Here is a 16,421-nt window from a genome sequence, read left to right on the forward strand (position 1 = left end):
GGCGCTGGGCGGTAAACAAGATGGCGGCGGCGTGTCGGGCGCGGAAGGGGGAGGCGACCCGGGGCGCCCGGGAGTGAGCAGCGGGGGCCGGGAGGGCGGCGCCGGCGGCCCCCGCGGGCGGCCTTGCATGGGCTGGATCCCCCCCTCGCCGCCCCGCCTCCTGCTCTCGCGCGGCGGCCGCGGCGAGGGGGACGCGACTCCTGGGCTTCGTCAGCCTTGGGGAGCCTCCTGTTCCGGAGCCTGCGGCCTGCATCGCCCCGGCTTCCCGGTGTTGGCCGGAGGCCCGGGGCTCGCGGCGGCGGCGGGGAGCGCGGGGCCGGGCATGGACGGCGCGGACGGGCCCCAGCGCTCTCGCCGCCTCGGCCGAGCGCCTGGACGATGACCTAGCGCCGCCGCGCCCGGGGACAGCCGCGACCGTCGCAGGAAGACTTCCCGTGGACTTGGCGGGGGGTGGGGGGTGGGGGGGTCCGTCCGTTACTTTTTTTTTTTCTTGTTAAACGTTTGAAGAAGGGAAGCCAAGACCGGAGGCGGGCGCTGCCCGTCGGGGGACCGAGGGGACAAGGGGTGGGGGGCGAGCAGGGCTCCCTGGCGCCGGATCAAGGATGGACGTGGCCGACCCGCAGCCGCCGGGCCTGTTCCCCGAGGGCGAGCTGATCGCTGTGGGGATGGACACCTTCATCCACCGCATCGACTCCACCGAGGTCATCTACCAGCCGCGCCGCAAGCGCGCCAAGCTCATTGGGAAGTACCTGATGGGTGACCTGCTGGGCGAGGGCTCCTACGGCAAGGTGAAGGAGGTGCTGGACTCCGAGACGCTGTGCCGCAGGGCTGTGAAGATCCTCAAGAAGAAGAAGCTGCGGCGCATCCCCAACGGCGAGGCCAATGTGAAGAAGTGAGTGCAGGTCGTGCCTGGTGTCTCCCCCACCCCTTCCTTCCTTCCTTCCTTCACTCCCCTTCCTCCTCTTCCTTTCTCCTTTTCTCTTTTCAGTTCCTCCCGTCCTCCTTTCTCTTTTTCTTTCTTTTCCTTCCTTTTCACTTTTTCCTTCCTTCCTCCCCTCCTTCCTTCCTCCCCACTTCCTTGTTTTCTCCTTTCTTTCCTCTCTCCTTTCCTTTCCCTTTTTTGTTTCCTGTTTACTCCCTTCTTCCCCACCTCCTTCTTTTTCCTTTTTCTGTTTTCCCCTTCATCTTCTTTCTTTTCCTGCCTGACTTCTTTCTGTTCCTCCTCTTCTTCATTCTGTTTTCTTCCTTTTTTTCTTTTTCCTTTGTTTCCTTCTTTCCTTCACTCCCTTTTCTCCCTCTGAGCTCTTTCCATCTTTCTTTCGCTTCATGTCTGCACGTTTTCCTTTCTAAGCTTTCTCGTCTACCTCTCTTCCTCCTTGTTCCTCCTTTTCTCCCCTTTCTTCCTTCCTACTTTCCTTCTGTCCATCCTCCCATCTCTTTTTTCCCTTTTTTTTCTAAAGATCTGAGCTGACAGTGTGTGGCCAACCCCAGCCAAGGACAGTGTGGTTCAAATCTGTAGAAGGACTTTCCCTAGTTCAGGGCACCCCACCTGTGCCCTAAGCTTGGAAAGGGACGCCCCTCTCCTGGTCCCTGGCTGTGGGCCCGCAGCTTGTGTTTGTTTGGGCCCTATGAGTGTATGCGCCACGGCCACAGCAGGTTTTGTGCGTAGTGTGTGGCCATTACTGGGCCAGGCGAGATGGGTTTTCTTTATGCTGTCCAAGGGGAACCCTGTACTTGCCAAAAATAATTATTTGCTCCAGCTTATCGGCTGGTAGGAGGGAAATTGGCCCTTTGTCGCCTGCCTAGAATGGGAGGCTGGGACGTCCCTGCTCCGGCTCTGGTGGCCCTGCCTGGGATTGCTGTGCTGGCTCCGGGCATCGCAGATTTCTCCAGGCACTGCTCCCCCAGGCACCCTGGCACAGGCCCTGCAGGGGCTGTAGCCAAGGAGCCCCTCCTCCTCTAGCTGGTGCCTCCTTATCACCACCAGACCTCCTGCTTTTCCTCCCTGTCCTCCTAACTTCTGAAACTTTACCCCCCCTACCCCCACCCCCGTTTCCAAGAAGGGACCTTATCTGCTGGACTGGGCTGCAGGGCTGGTGGGGACAGCCTGTGAGGTGGACGGTGACCTTGGACAGCAGTCCTGGTCCCTGGGCCCCACTGGGCTCTGATCCCTTTACCCGGCTCTCCTAGCCCGTGAGCTGTGACAGGACCCGTGATATCCCGCCAGCCTGAAGCCTGAAGCCGGGTGACAGGCGCCAAAGCAATGCTCTCAGGAGTCAGAACGGCTGGGTCAGAAATGGGACTGGCCTGGACGGTGGACGGCTTCCACGGGGCCTTGATAAAGTCTGGGCATCTAGCACAGGGGCACTGTTAGGGATTGGGGCCAGGTGTCCTCCCCCAACCCCCAGGTCTATCCCGGCTTGAGTTTGGCTTCTGGTAACTTTTTTCTCTAAACCAGAAGTGTGTGAGGGTGAATGTGGCCCACGGCTGCCAGTTTGTGATTTCTGCCGGTCATTTTTGCTGGCCTTCGCCCACATACAGGGCTGAGTGGGCACTGAGGGTTGGGGCCCAGCCTCCAGCCCCTGGTAATGGGGTCTACCCAGCACCCCGGGCCCCTTGTACCCTCCTGCTGCGGTTTGTAGTTGTCACCATTGGCAGAGGAGGGGGCTCCTAAAGTCCTACCCAGCTAGAAGTGCCCCCGCCTGCTGTACCTGCTGCCTGTCCCTAAGCTCCCCACCCCCACCCCATCCTGACTGCCTTGGGTTCCTGGTGCTGGGAGGAAGCCATCCATTCCCAGGTCTTTAGGTGCAAACCTGCTCACTCCAGGAGCCCTGCAGCATGGTGAGGAGGTGTCAGTGGGCAAAGGTGGAGGCCCAGCCTGTGGCCGTCCACAGAGTGATGCATGGATGATCAGGACCCCTGTTCTACAGGCTGGGTCTGAGGTCTTTCTTTATTTTTATTTTTATATGTTTGCAGTGCATCATGGGGAGTCAGTGCGTGTATGTAGCCTGTCTGAGTTCTGAGTAATCCAGGCCCATTACCGTGGCATGCAGGGAGTGGCAGGGCACCCCGGCCGGTGTCCCAGCCCCTGGCTTCCAAGGTGGTCAGTGGGGTCCCAAGAGCTTGTGTCAGCAACTCAAGGAAGGCAAGGCGAGGAGACAGGCCAAAGACATGCTAGGGTCCCAGGTGACACTGTCAGAACAGAAGTGGAAACTGAGGCCAGAGAAGTGGAATGGTTGGTGGAACCTGAACTGGGCTTTGTCCTGGGGTCCCCCGAGGCTCCACTGCGGCTCATGACCCATCTGCCCTCCATGGGTGCAATAAGTCCTCACTGTTGCTGGCCCCAGCCCAGCCTCCAAGGACTAGGGGTGAGGGGCTGGTGTTTGGGGAGACTGCCATGTGGAGGCTGCCCTGACACCTTTCACGTGCCCATCAGTGTCTGGCTGGGCAGCTGTGAGGTAGAAGCCCCCTCCTCCTTCTGCAGCCCCACCTCTGCAGTGGGTGACACTTCCTGCAGGGAGCACACAGCAACAAGAGGCCAGAGGGGACCTGGGTGGGGCTGCCACGTGTGGGTTCTCACAAGAAGAAGAGGTGTCCCCTCCCCAGCCTGGGCCTGGTCCCCGGCTCCTTGGCCAGCCTCACTGCCAGCTGGCTGCAGGGCAAAAGGCCCCTTTGTCTGTGCAGAGCTTAATAGACTCGCTCAGGCCGTCTCTCTTGTAGTGGAGTGTCCAGAAGCTTCCCAACAAGCCTTAGAGTCCTGTCTTCTGGGCCATGCTGAAAGCTTTTTTCTTAGAGTGTGATGTTGTGGACATTGGTCAGGGTGCTGGGTGAGGGGGCAGGCTGAGCCACTGGTGTCCTTCCTTCCCTTCCCAGGAAGCCGCACGAACCCTGCATTCTAGGGCTGACGCCACAGGAAGTTACACACTCTCCTTACAAGACAGGAGAGTCCCAAAGACATCAAAAAGTCAAAAAAGAGCTTCTGAGGCACCTTGTTAATTATGAGGCCTCAAGGGAAGGGATCCCTCCCCATATTGGGGATTGAGCTACTGTGTATGCTCAGCCCTTTTTATTAATTTGTTTTTTGAGACAGGGTCTTACTAATTCTCTAAGTTACCGGGGCTGGCCTTGAACTTGCTGTGATCCTTCTGCCTCAGCCTTCTGAGTGGCTGAGGTGACAAGTGTGTGCCACCTTGCGATCTGTGGGTCCACCTTTCTGCCTGTGGGTCTCAGTGGACTGCAGGATGACAGCTTCCCTCTGTCTTTGCTACTAACCTTCTCCACATTTGTCTGGCCTGTCGGGGCTGTCAGAGGTTTCTCTGCTTCTGCAGGTTACGTTTTGCCCATGGTGGTCAGGTGCGAACCAGCCAAGCACAGGAGTGGGGCAGCAGGCCAAGGGGGCCGTGTGTAACGAGCTACCCTGGGACAGCTTGGGGAGCCCTGGCTTGCAGTCACTTGTGGCTCAGCATCTCTGTCCTCTTCTTTGTGGGGTGAGGGAGTATGTGCTGTGACTGTGTCCTTTCTGCTGAATGTGTGCCAGGCTGCTTGGGGAGGGGATGCGAGGCACTGTGCTTAGCTGTCCCCTGAGAGCCTTGTGTGGTGAGTGACAACAGGAACACCTTGCCCTGTACCAGACCCTCCTCCATCTGTCACCAGTGCTGGGCCCTGGGCGGTGCTGGTGTCTCCCAAGAGCCATATGGAGCCGCATGTAAGGGACAGGAGGCCTGGCGTCACCCTAGGGTTGACTGCCGGGTACTTGGATCCAGGTGGTAAATAGGATTTTAGCGAGTTGGGAATCAGAGCGCTGGATGTTATCAGCTCTCATTCTCGGCAGACAGAATGTTCCAAGTGGACTCGATGAGATCCTGGCATCTGCCGGGGGCCTGTGTTGAGAAGATTCCACTGGGAGGCCCAGGCTGGATAGTTCCAGAGGTGGCATAGGCTGGCACACCTTCACTGTCCCCATGGGCTCATGAGTACTGGGCGCTACCTATGTGGTTGTCTCTGGGTGAGGCTTGGGGCTGGACCCGTCTGCACTGCTGGGGAAGTAGGTATGTGTGGGGCAGAGCTGGCACATGCTAGGGTTGGGTACCTGTGCAAGTGGGGCAGGCTAAGTCCTGGGACCCAGTCTGGGGCACGCAGCCAGAGCTTCAAGGTTCCTTAGCCCCGTGTGCCCAGAACTGAACTTTATCTTTTTTTTTTTTGTAGCAGGGATCGAACTCAGGACCTTGTGCTTGCAAGGCAGCTGGCAGCACCACTTAGCTGAATCCCCGGCCCTATCTTTTTTTTTTAACAACATTGTTGACATATAATTCACATGTCATGAAGTTCATCTTTTGGTTTTGATTTTGGAACAGGGCCTCACTATGTAGTCCAGGCAGCCCTTGAATCCACTGTGTAGCCTAGGCTGGCCTCAATTTCAAGGTGATCTTTCCGCCTCAGCCTCCCAAGTGCTGAGGTCACAGGCATGCACCACCACACCAGCTGAAGTTCATCTTTAAAATTACACAGTTCAGCCAGGGATTTAGCTCAGTGGTTCCAGCATCTGCCTCGTAAGTGCAAGGTCCCAAGTTCGATCCCCGGTACCAAATAAAATTACACAGTTGTGAACTGTCCCCTCTAATTCCAGAATGTTACATTACATCACCCTGAAAGAAATCCCATCTCCATGAGCAGTCACCTGTCCCCTCCCTGGCCCCAGGACCCACGAGTCCACTTCCCATGTCTGAAGTCGCCTGTCCTGGGTGTTTCCTGTCCATGGAGTCCAATGCTATGTGTCCTTCCTTTTGTGTCTGGTGTCTCTCACTGAGCATGGTGTTTCCTCGAGGTCCACCACTCTGTGCCGAATGTCACAGCCTCACTCCCTTCCTGGCTGAGTGACATTCTGTTGTGGGGATAGGTGTCGCTGTGTGTCCCTCCATCTTGCTGCTGTGGGTGTGTGTAAAAGTGTCTGTGTGGAACTTGCTCTCAGCCAGCTTCCGCTTCTTGCTCCTTCAGATATACCTGAGAGCCTCTATTTATTCATTCATTTATTTGTGGTTCTGGGGATTGAAACCTGAGCTACACCCCCCAGCCATTTTATTTTTATTTTTTTATTTTTTATTTTGGTACCGGGGCTCAAACTTGGGTCCTTGTGCTTGCGCAGTAGGCAGCAAAACCACTGAGCTAAATCCCCTGCCCCTATAATGATGACATTTGTCATGGAGAGTTGGTACATGTTCACAACACATCTTGCTTTTGGGTTTTTTTGGGTTTTTTTGGTACTGGGCATCAAACTTGGGTCCTTCCACTTGAGAGGCAGGCATCGGAACCACTGAGCTAAATCCCTGGCCTAACTTTTTTTTTTTTTGGGTACCAGGGATTGAACTCGGGTCCTTGTGCTAGCGTAGCAGGCGGTGAAACCACTGAGCTAAATCCCCGGCCCCACAACACATCTTAATTCTTTTATTTTATTTTTATTTATTTATTTATTTATTTATTTTTTGGTACCGGGGATTGAACTCAGGTCCTTGCACTTTCGAGGCAGGTGACAGAACCACTGAGCTAAATCCCCGGCCCCCCATTTTATTTTTTTATTTTTGAGACGGAGTCTTGTGAAGTTGGCCAGGCTGGACTCCAATTTATTTTTTTATTTTTTTATTTTTTTGGTACCGGGGATCAAACTCCGGACCTTGAGCTTTCGAGGCAGGCGGTGGAACCACTGAGCTAAATCCCCGGCCCCATGGACGCCAATTTAAAATCCTCCTGCCTCAACCTTCCCCAGTGCTGGGATTATGGGTATGCACCACAGTGCCCAGATCTTATTTGTATTGCTGTGCTGGGGGTGGGACCCAGGGCCTTGTGCATGCTGGGTAAGTGCCCACTGCTGAGCCACACCACCAGTGTCCGTGCCTTCCTGAGGTTTTGGCAGTACCTGAATAACCCTGCTGCCTCTGGGAGCCCCCTCTCCTGAGCTGGGGAGTGGGGGTGTCACAGAGTGCAGTGGTGCCCAGTTGGCTCCCTGTGTGGTTTGTGCCTAGGTTAGTTCCAAAGCAGCTACTTTCCCTTCCTGTGTGAGCATGGATATTTTTATGACCCTGCTTCCAGTTTCTCTCCTGGTTGATCAGCAAGGCAACTGTTCTGCCTGGGCAGCGCCTGCCTATGGCAGGCTCCCAAGAGAGGCCCCCAGTTGGAGGTGGGAGAGGCAGACCCGGAAGGTATCACTTCCTCCATTCAGAAGCACTTCCTGCTTCTTTCCCCAGCCCTTATCGTCTCCTTTTTCTTTTCTTTTTTTTAATTTTTCATGGCTAGGGAATTAATACCTATAAGAAACACTGAAAATAGGGCAGCTGATACATAGCCCCACTGTACTGCCACAGTGACTGGAGCCGGGTGTCACACGACTGTCCTGCAGGGTTGAGACCTATGTGAGCCTGGCCCTCATCACCTGCCTTGCCAGTGAGAGTCTTCCTGTCCTCAGGCACCTACAGCTCTTAGGCTTCTTTTTTTTTCTTTTTTGGTACCAGGGATCAAACTCGGGTCCTTGGCTTGCAAGGCAGGTGGTGGAACCACTGAGCTAAATCCCCGGCCCTTAGGCTTCTTTTGGAGTAGGAAGTTGACCGATTCTTTTCCTGGTGTAGTATGATTTGTATGTTTACACGAAATGTTTTGGTCCTGTTTAAATTAAACAGCACAAAACACCCAAAGTTACCCCACCCCACTTACAGAACGAGGTTTGGTAGTCTACTAGAGCTGTAGCAAACAAGGTAAGTTCTCCTTGGGAATTCTTGTTCATTTGCATATTTTGATGAAAATGTCAGTAATCTAAACACTGAAACCAGGTATGGTGGCACAGGCTTGTAATCCCAGCTGTTCGGGAGGCTGAGTCAGGAGGATCATAAATTTGGGACCAGCCTGCCCGAGCAACTTAGAACCTGTCTGAAAATAAAAAGGACAGGGGTAGTGGTTTATTTCTAGGGCTCTTGCCTCGCATGCAGGAGGCCCTGGGTTCCATTCCCAGCAAAGAAAAAAACAACAAAACCTAAACACTTGGAACTTCATCTCGCTTGGTTTCATTTGCAGTGTATCAGAGTGGCACATCTGCAGACTGACAGCTGTCTGACCCGTGCCCCCATCACCAGCCCAGTCTTCTTGATCTTTACTGATCATCGGGTGATATCATCTTTATATTTTCCTGAGGCAAATGCACCTCATGTTCTGTAGGAGTTTTCTAGGAGATGAATTTTGTGATTCAAAACCCCTGTCTTTATCTTTGGAAAAATTCTCTGCCACTTTGTCTCAGCCTGGAGCCTCTATGGGAGTTTTAGGTGGAGAATGCGAGCATGCGTCATCTTGTACCTTCAGGACTGAAGTAGGTCATACAGTCTGTCTACTGTTTCTCCTGTTGTCAAACAATTGCCATTTTATTTTGGTCTAAAAAAAATTTTTTTTTTTGGTACCGGCAATCAAACTCGGGACCTTGCGCTTTCGAGGCAGGCGGTGGCACCACTGAGCAAAATCCCCAGCCCTAAAAGTATTTTTTTAAAGGTGATTGTAGTGGTACACATTCTTATCCCAGCACACTCTGAGAGGCAGAGGCAGGAGGATCACAAGTTTGAGGCTAGCCTGAGGAACTTAGCTTAGCAAGACTATGTCACAAGATTTTTTAAAAAGGGCTGGGGATGGAGCTCAGTGCAAAGACCTTGGATTAAATCATCCCTAAAACCCTGGGGATGGAACCCAGCGTCTCTTATGCTAGGCAGATGCTTTGCCACTGAGCCACACCCCCACTCCCTGTGTATATTTTCTTTTCTTTTTGGTACCAGGGATCAAACTTGGGTCCTTGTACTTGAGCGGCAGGTGCTGGAACCACTGAGCTAAATGATGTCTGGCCCTATATTTTCTTGAAGAAAATACTCTAGTAACATCAGACAAGAACATGCTGCTATTTGTCTGTAGGGGAAAGGGTCCTGTCGTCTGCTTTTGGTTGGCATTCACTGGTGTGACTTTCTCTTGGAGAAGATGAGTATTTGGTGATGGGACTCAGCCTCAGTGCCTGTAGGTGGGGACCCAGGGTCCTGGGAGCACAGACCTATGCCCTGTTGGAACCTTGAGATGACTTTCTGGGTACCCTCCTCTGGTCTTGGTTTCAGAGCTGCTACAGAGCTTGCAGAATGGGTGTGCCTTGTACTGCTGGGCTTGTGGGGTGGGGACTAAGGTTTGGGGCACGTTTGACTTCCTAAAGCTACAGCCAGCTTCCAACACCAGTGGTCTGTGCTATCTCAGTAGGATTTGAAATCTGAGAAAGCAAACTTGTAGAGCGGGATTTGCCAAAGGTACTGGGGCACCAAGGTCCTGGTGGGGGCATTGGGGGAAAGCTCCTAACCAAGCCAGACCCTGCCCGGGTGGCACTCTCCTTAAGTGCAGGCCTCTCACTGCCCTAGTTTGTGTGTGTGTGTGTGTGTTTTGTTTGTATGTTTTTAAAAATGGTTTTGCTATATGTCAGGCTGGTTTTTGTTTTGTTTTGAGATAAAGTCTTGCTGTGTAATTCAGGCTGGCCTTGAACTCACTATGTAGCCTAGGCTGTCTTCAAACTCAAAGTGATCCTCCTGCCTCAGCCTCCCAAGTGCTAGGACTACAGGCGTGTACCAACATGCCTGGCTTTCTAAGCTGGTCCTGAACTTACTATGTACCCAGGCTGGCCTCGAACTCACAGCAGTCCTCCTTCCTCAGCTTCCCAAGTCCTGCGATTACAGGCATATGTCCCCATGTCCAGCTCTCACTGCCCTAGTTGATGTGCAGTGTTAGCTTGGAAGGGGATTGGCAAGTGCTGGTGGGAAAAGCTAGCTCACATTGCACCTGGGATGCCTGGAAGGAGCTGAGTTCTCACTGCATTTGAAATGTCTAAGAGGACCTGGGTCCGTGTTGCCCCTGGGACACCTGAGAAGAGCAGGCTCTGCACCTGGGACACCTGTGAGGCACAGGTTCTGCACCTGGGACGCCTGTGAGGCGCCAGGTTCTCACTGCACCTGGGTCATCTGAAAAGAACAGGCTCTGCACCTGGGACACCTGTGAGGAACCAGGTTTTCATTGCACCTGGGACACCTGTGAGGCGCCAAGTTCTCATTGCACCTGGGACACCTGTGAGGCCTTACCAGGAGCCAGGGGAAGGAGGGGTAGGCCTCACTGCCTTGGCTATCCCAGAGGGAGGAGTGGCTACTCAGGCCAGCTCCTGCCAGCCTGGCTCTGTCCTGGACACTGCTGAGGCAGAGTGAAGCAGGTGTGGCCTAGCATTGCCTGCATGGGTGTTAGCTGTGAGCTGAAAATGGGAAGGCTCCTTCAGAGAGCAGCCAGGGACACAGCTGGGTGCAGGGGCCAGCATGTGTGACAGGTCAGCATCAGGCTGCTGGGGGAGTTTAGGCAAATGGACAGGTGTGAAGACAGCATAGTAGAGAGGTGGCTGTGGGTGTGTCCTGAGGAGTGCCTGAAAACACTGTAATATGAGTGAGCACTGGCTGGGGTCTGGGAGGCAGCACCAGACAGGAAGGTCCGAGGTAGGGCAGCAGAGGCTCTTGCCTGGGGAGATGCTGCCCCAGGGATCATGTGGTAAGGTCTGGGGCATTGGTGATGGTCAGGACTAGGGGTGCATCTGGCACGGAGTGGGTAGAAGTCAGAGATGCTGCTTGGCACTCTACAGTGCCTAGGATGCCCCACCTCACCCCAGAGAAGGACCTAGGCCCAGGGTCCAGATTGCTGAGGGAGACCCTGCATGAATTATTTGAAAAAGTTTTAATTGGCGTCCGGCTCCCAGCAAAGTGCATAACATACTCCAGCTGGAGCAGGCAGTGTGACCAGGGGACTCTGACCCTAACCTCTCTGCTGCTCCCCACCCTGCGTGTGATTGTCATTGGGAAGCATCCTAAAACCTCAGGATGCAGCTGGGTGTGGGTAACTGGCACGCTGGGAAAGTAGGGGCAGAATCTTTGTTCTGCATGTGGCGTGTGGGCTGCAGAATCTTTGACCCTGAGCTCATGGAAGAGAACCCTGCCAGTCTATGTAGTGCCAGTGCATGGCTTCTGCTTCTCTCTCCTAGTGTGCGTGTGTGTGTGTGTGTGTGTGTGTGTGTGTGTGTGTGTGTGTGTGTTTTGAGATAAAGTCTTGCTATGTAGTTCAGACTGGCCTTGAATTCACTAAGTAGCCGAGGCTGGCCTCGAACCTCAGCCTCCAGAGTGCTGGAATTACAGGAGTGCTCCACTTTGCCCCAGCACTCCCAGTGGTTTTCAAGGCTGTTCTGAGCTAATCCCCTGGGTTGGTATGCTGCCCCCACCTTGCAGCTGGGGTTAGTGTGGGAGCCTGGGGTGGATGTGAGGACCGTCTCTGCTGCTGTCATTGGGCAGGCCAGTAGGGGATGCTGGGAGGTGAGAGAAGCCTGCCAGTGGCACAGGGGTCCTGAGACCAACCTCATCCTCACCAAAGAAGTGGGAACTTGGGCAGTGGGATGGGGCGGGCAGAAGGTCAGACAGGAGTGCCCGAGGTCACCCTCACTGCTCAACAGGGCCTCTCCTTCCATGTTTTGCAGGTGGGCCACCCAACTTTTGGCCCCAGTGTCTGAGCACCCGGCCTCTGCTGTGCGTGGTGCCCCTGGCTCATACCATCCCCAGCTTAGGTGTCCCTGAAGTGGCTACCACAGGAGCCAGGCTTGTTTTCCTCTGATGTAGGGGCCCTCAGCGATCACCTCTGGCCCAGAGTTGGCTTAGGCTAGTCCTGTCTGAGAATGCATCCTGCCTGTGCCCTGCAGTCTCCTCTGAGGGAGAGGCACATCCAGCCTCCTGGGTTTGTGGTCCCTTTGGCAGGGGAGGTCAGGGCCACATGAAGCCCTGGGAGACAGAAGTTAGACTGAGCCTATGCTGTGGAACCCTCTTGGGCCACTCCACGCTCTCCTGAGGAGGCAGTGTCACTGTGTCCATCCTGTTCCCCAGCCTCCCCCTTGAGGCCCTGGGTACCCGCCATACTGTGGACTCAGGCCACAGCCAGCTCTATAAATAACTTTGCCAGGCCCTGCTGGGAACTGGCACGGCCTGTGTGCTCACAGCCCAGAGTCAGTGCAGGCTGCTAGCAGAGTGGCCCCGGGCCAATCCCCTAGGGCAGTGCCACCCAGCCCCCTCCCTCCATCCTTCTCTCCAGCACCTCCCAGGCTTCCTGCCCCTCACCCACACCCAGCGCTGAGTCCCCTCCTGCCCCTGACTGTGGCCATCGCAGGTTTCAGTGTAGGGGCTGCAGGGTGAGGTGCTGGGGCAGTAATAGCCTCCCACACTCAGCTCTATGTGTCACAGTTGGACTTCCTACTAAGAAGAACCTTTATTAGCCAGGCGTAGTGGCACACACCTGTAATCTCAGCATTCAAGAGGCTGAGGCAGGAAGATCACTTTGAGTTCCAGGCCAGCCTCTGCAACATAGTTCAAGGCCAGCCTGAACTGCATAATGAGACCTTGTCTCAAAAACCAAGAAGAACCTTTATTAGTTAGGCATGGTGGCACACGCCTGTCATCCCAGCACTCAAGAGGCTGAGGCAGGAGGATCACTGCATGTTCCAAGGCCAGTCTGGGCTACATAGCAAGACCCTGTCTAAGAAAACAAACAAAGGGGCCAGGGATTTAGCTCAGTGGTTCTGCCACCTGCCCCACAAGTGCAAGGACCTGAGTTCGATCCCCACTACCAAAAAAAAAAGAAAACAAAAATAACTTTTATTGAAGTAAAATTTTTCCCATTAACACTGCATGTTCAGTGACATTCAGTACACCCACAGTCTATGGCTGCCACCATCATCTGCTTCCAGAACATTCCGTCACTCCAGAGGAAGCCCTATCCATCCCCTTCCCAGCCCTTGGCATCCACAAGTCTACTTCCTGTCCCTGCATTTGTCTATCCTAGGCATTTCCTGTCCAGGGAGCCCTGCACTGTGTTTTCTGTGTGTTTCTGGCATCTCATTGAGCATAGTGTCCTCAAGTCTGTCTGTCTGCTGTGGTGAGTGTCATAGCCTCACTTCTTTCCTGGCTGAGTGATGTTCTATGGTGAGGATGGGCCATGCTGTGTGTCTATCCACCTGTCGATGGACAGGAAGCAGTCCCACCCCAGCTACTGGGCAGCATGCAGGTGTCTGATCACCTGTACTCTTGGTTCTTGGGGACAAGTCTTGGTGGGTCGTGGAATGCTTGTGCCTGTCCCTGTGGGCGTGAGGGCTCCTGCTGGTCAGGCCTGTTTGGGAAAGTGAGGAGTCTGGATTGGGTCGCTAGCCTCTGTCTGACCCATAGGGCACTGGCCCTCGTTAAGGTGTGTGGGACAGGGACAGGGCCATACTGCTATCCCAGCAAGACTCACCTGGGGTGCTGGAGATTGGGGCCCTTGGTATACCGTGGAGTCCCGGGGAAGACTCTTGAGAGGCCTAGCTTTGTTCTGGAATGTGGTAGGTGCTGCGTCTGGACTGCCATTATCATAACTGTACAAAATAGTTATTCTTGAGTTTAAAAGTTTCTAACAGCCAAGCATGGTGGTGTGTGCCTGTAATCCCAGCACTCGGGAGGCTGAGACAAGATTGCTGTGAGTTTGAGGCCACCCTGGGCTACATAGTGAGATCAAGGCCAGGCTGGACTACATAGTGAGGCTCTGTCTCAAAAAAACAAATTCTGATAAGGTGGGGTGATAGAATATTTTAGAACTGGATATTGGTGATAGTTGTACAACTCCTGGAATATAGTAGAAACTACTAAATTACACACTTTACTTACTATTTATTTACTTACTTTGTTTTTGTTTTTTTTCGGGGTGGAGTTGGTAATGGGGATTGAACTCAGGACTTTGCACTTGCCAGGCAGGCACAGCGCCACTGAACTACATCCCCGGCCCTATTTACTTACTTATTTTGAGTCAGGGTCTCACTGTGTAGCTCAGACTAGCCTCGAATTTGCAGCAATCTTCCTGCCTTAGCCTCCCTAGTGCTAGGATTATAAATTATACATGTTATGTCGTGCATGGTAGTGCATGCCTGTGATAGCAGCACTTGGGAGGCTGAGGCCAACCTGGGATGCATAGTGAATTCAAAGCTAGCCTGAACTATATAATGAGACCCTGTCTCAAAAAACAAATTACACACTTTAAAATGTGAATTGTAAGGGCCGGGGATTTAGCTCAGTGGTTACACTGCCTGCCTCGAAAGCGCAAGGTCCCAAGTTCAAATCCTGGTACCAAAAAAAAAAAAAAAAAACAACTCCCTTGCACAGCATATCTGGCCTCTACCTAGCTTTCCAGCTATATCTCCTGGTATTCTGCCACGTCATTCCCTCTACCCAACCAGGTAGCTTGCAATTCCAAAAAATAAAATGTGAATTGTAGGCTGGGCCTGGTGGCACACACCTGTCATCCCAGCTTCTCTAGAAGCTGAGGCAGGAGAATCACAAGTTCAAGGCCATCTTGGGTAACTTAGCAAAACCATGTCTCGAAATAAAGTGTAAATGAGGTCCTGTCTCAGAATAGAAAAGGACTGGAGATGTAGCCCAGTAAGAAGGCTCTAGATTCAATCCCTAGTACCACCCCCAAACAAACCCAAAAGTTCAAACCACCCTAAGTGTCTTGTCACTATCCAAGCCTCTCTGGCCAGTGACAGATGGAAGGACCCACTGCTCCCCATCGAGCAGGTCACTCAGTCCTCCTCCAGTGGCTCCCCAGTATGCCTGGTGCTGTGGACAGCAGCAAGACCATGGGCTTTCTGGACACCACCAGCCTCCATGTCCCCCCCTCCCTGCTGTCCCTGGGCCCCACCCTGAAGCTGCTGCAGCCTCCTGGGCCCAAGGAAGCCTTGTTCAGATGGTCTGTTGGCTGGCTGTCCAGTAGAGGGCAGGGAAGTGCTCCTGGTGAGTGGGGCACAGGTGGTCCAGCCCTGGGGCAGTGGTTACTGAAGCTGGGGTCCACCGAGGCCTGTCCTCTGGTTCCAGGGAAATCCAGCTCCTGAGGCGGTTACGGCACAGGAATGTCATCCAGCTGGTGGATGTGCTGTATAATGAGGAGAAGCAGAAGATATATCCTTTCTGGGTCGGGGCCCCTGTGCAGGTGGAGGGAATGGGGCTGCCGTTGTGGGAGGGGCTCCTGATGGCTCCATCACAGTCAGCCCGATGGTGTTGAGCCTCTGCCTCCCAGCAGGGATCATGGTGTGATGCGACCTCAGTCAGAGCCTGGTGTATCCTTAGGCTGTTTCTGAGGACCCCCGTCTATGATTTGGGAAGCTGAGGCAGAGAAGTCAGAAAGCTTAGTCCAGGATTTCCTCCCTCCTACCGTGGTGAGAGGTGGGACCCTGGGTCTCTGTCTGAACTCTGACCCTCGAGTTTGGAGGTTCCCAGGGCTCGTGGTTGTTGGGCATGGACACTGTGTCCATTTGGAGGGGGTACTGTGGGCAGGGAAAAGTGAATTGTTCTTGGGAGTTGCTGGGAACATCCGCAGCCCTGATCTTTGTCCCCCAGGTGTTGTGGCTGAGCAGGCAGGTCTGGCCTTGGTTTGGGGGGGACTGTTCCCGCTGTAGACCGTAGCACTTGTACTCACAGCAAGTGCAGCAGGCCAGGTCCTCAACTCCTTGTCCCCAAGGGCCCCTTCCCTTGAGCACACATAATCATCTTCATGAACGTGGCCACTCTTGGTCCAGGGCTGAGGTGACAGCGTGGCCCTCTCCGAGCCATTGCCCTTCCAGGGCCCAACAGGGTGTGGGGTCCTCACTGAGCTGTGGCTTCCTTAGCATTCCACGTATATGGTGATGGAGTACTGCGTGTGCGGCATGCAGGAGATGCTGGACAGCGTGCCTGAGAAGCGGTTCCCTGTGTGCCAGGCCCATGGGTGAGTGAGTGCTGCCCAGCAGGCCCCAGCCCACATGTGGACACAAGGCCACCTTGACTTGGGCCTACCTTCAAACTTTGTATTCTAAATATTATCAGAATGACAGCTAAGGATTTTGTAACAGTGCTTCAGGGGCACCGGTTTGCAGTGCCCACAGCCCAGCTGCACAGGCAGGACTGTCCAACACAGAGTCCTCCCACCTGTCACCTCGGTGGCCTTGTCCCCAGAGAAGCCTGTTTTGACTTTTTGGATTTTGGCTTTGTGATGGTGCCCGGGCCTTGACTGGCCCTCTTGGGTGGCAACAGAATCCAGGTCCATGGTCGTTGCAGTGCTCTGGGGGTAGGGAGAGGACTTGATATTTTGGCAAGATTTGGGGGTCCAGATGCCCCATGTCACAAGGGGGGAAATAAGCCATCAAGGTGAGCCTGGGGTCTCTGGCTCTGGGTGGGAGTGACTGCAGCCTCCTGGAAATCAGGGGGCTCAGCCTTGGAGTCCCCAGTGAGACCTGGCCCTTCTGTTGCTTGAGTTTACCTGGACCCCAAGTGGCTATCCCTGTGTCCTCCTGTCCT

The 16,421-nt window shown here is 54.1% G+C and overlaps 1 protein-coding gene across 3 annotated transcripts in view; it reads left to right on the forward strand.

The window, feature by feature from the left end:
- The window catches only part of Stk11 (serine/threonine kinase 11), a 23,088-nt gene continuing 6,667 nt past the window's right edge, over positions 1-16,421 (forward strand). For all 3 annotated transcript variants that reach the window (XM_004865973.4, XM_013065934.3, XM_013065935.3), the window contains exons 1-3: positions 1-892; positions 14,964-15,047; positions 15,763-15,852. In XM_004865973.4, the coding sequence (XP_004866030.1) occupies positions 603-892; positions 14,964-15,047; positions 15,763-15,852 (464 nt within the window). In that variant the 5' untranslated portion in view covers positions 1-602. The remainder of the gene's footprint in view (positions 893-14,963; positions 15,048-15,762; positions 15,853-16,421) is intronic.

Source organism: Heterocephalus glaber, unplaced genomic scaffold, assembly GCF_053883595.1.
Source record: "Heterocephalus glaber isolate CG9 unplaced genomic scaffold, H.glaber_assembly_v1.0 deba00001760, whole genome shotgun sequence".
Classification (NCBI taxonomy): Eukaryota; Metazoa; Chordata; class Mammalia; order Rodentia; family Bathyergidae; genus Heterocephalus; species Heterocephalus glaber.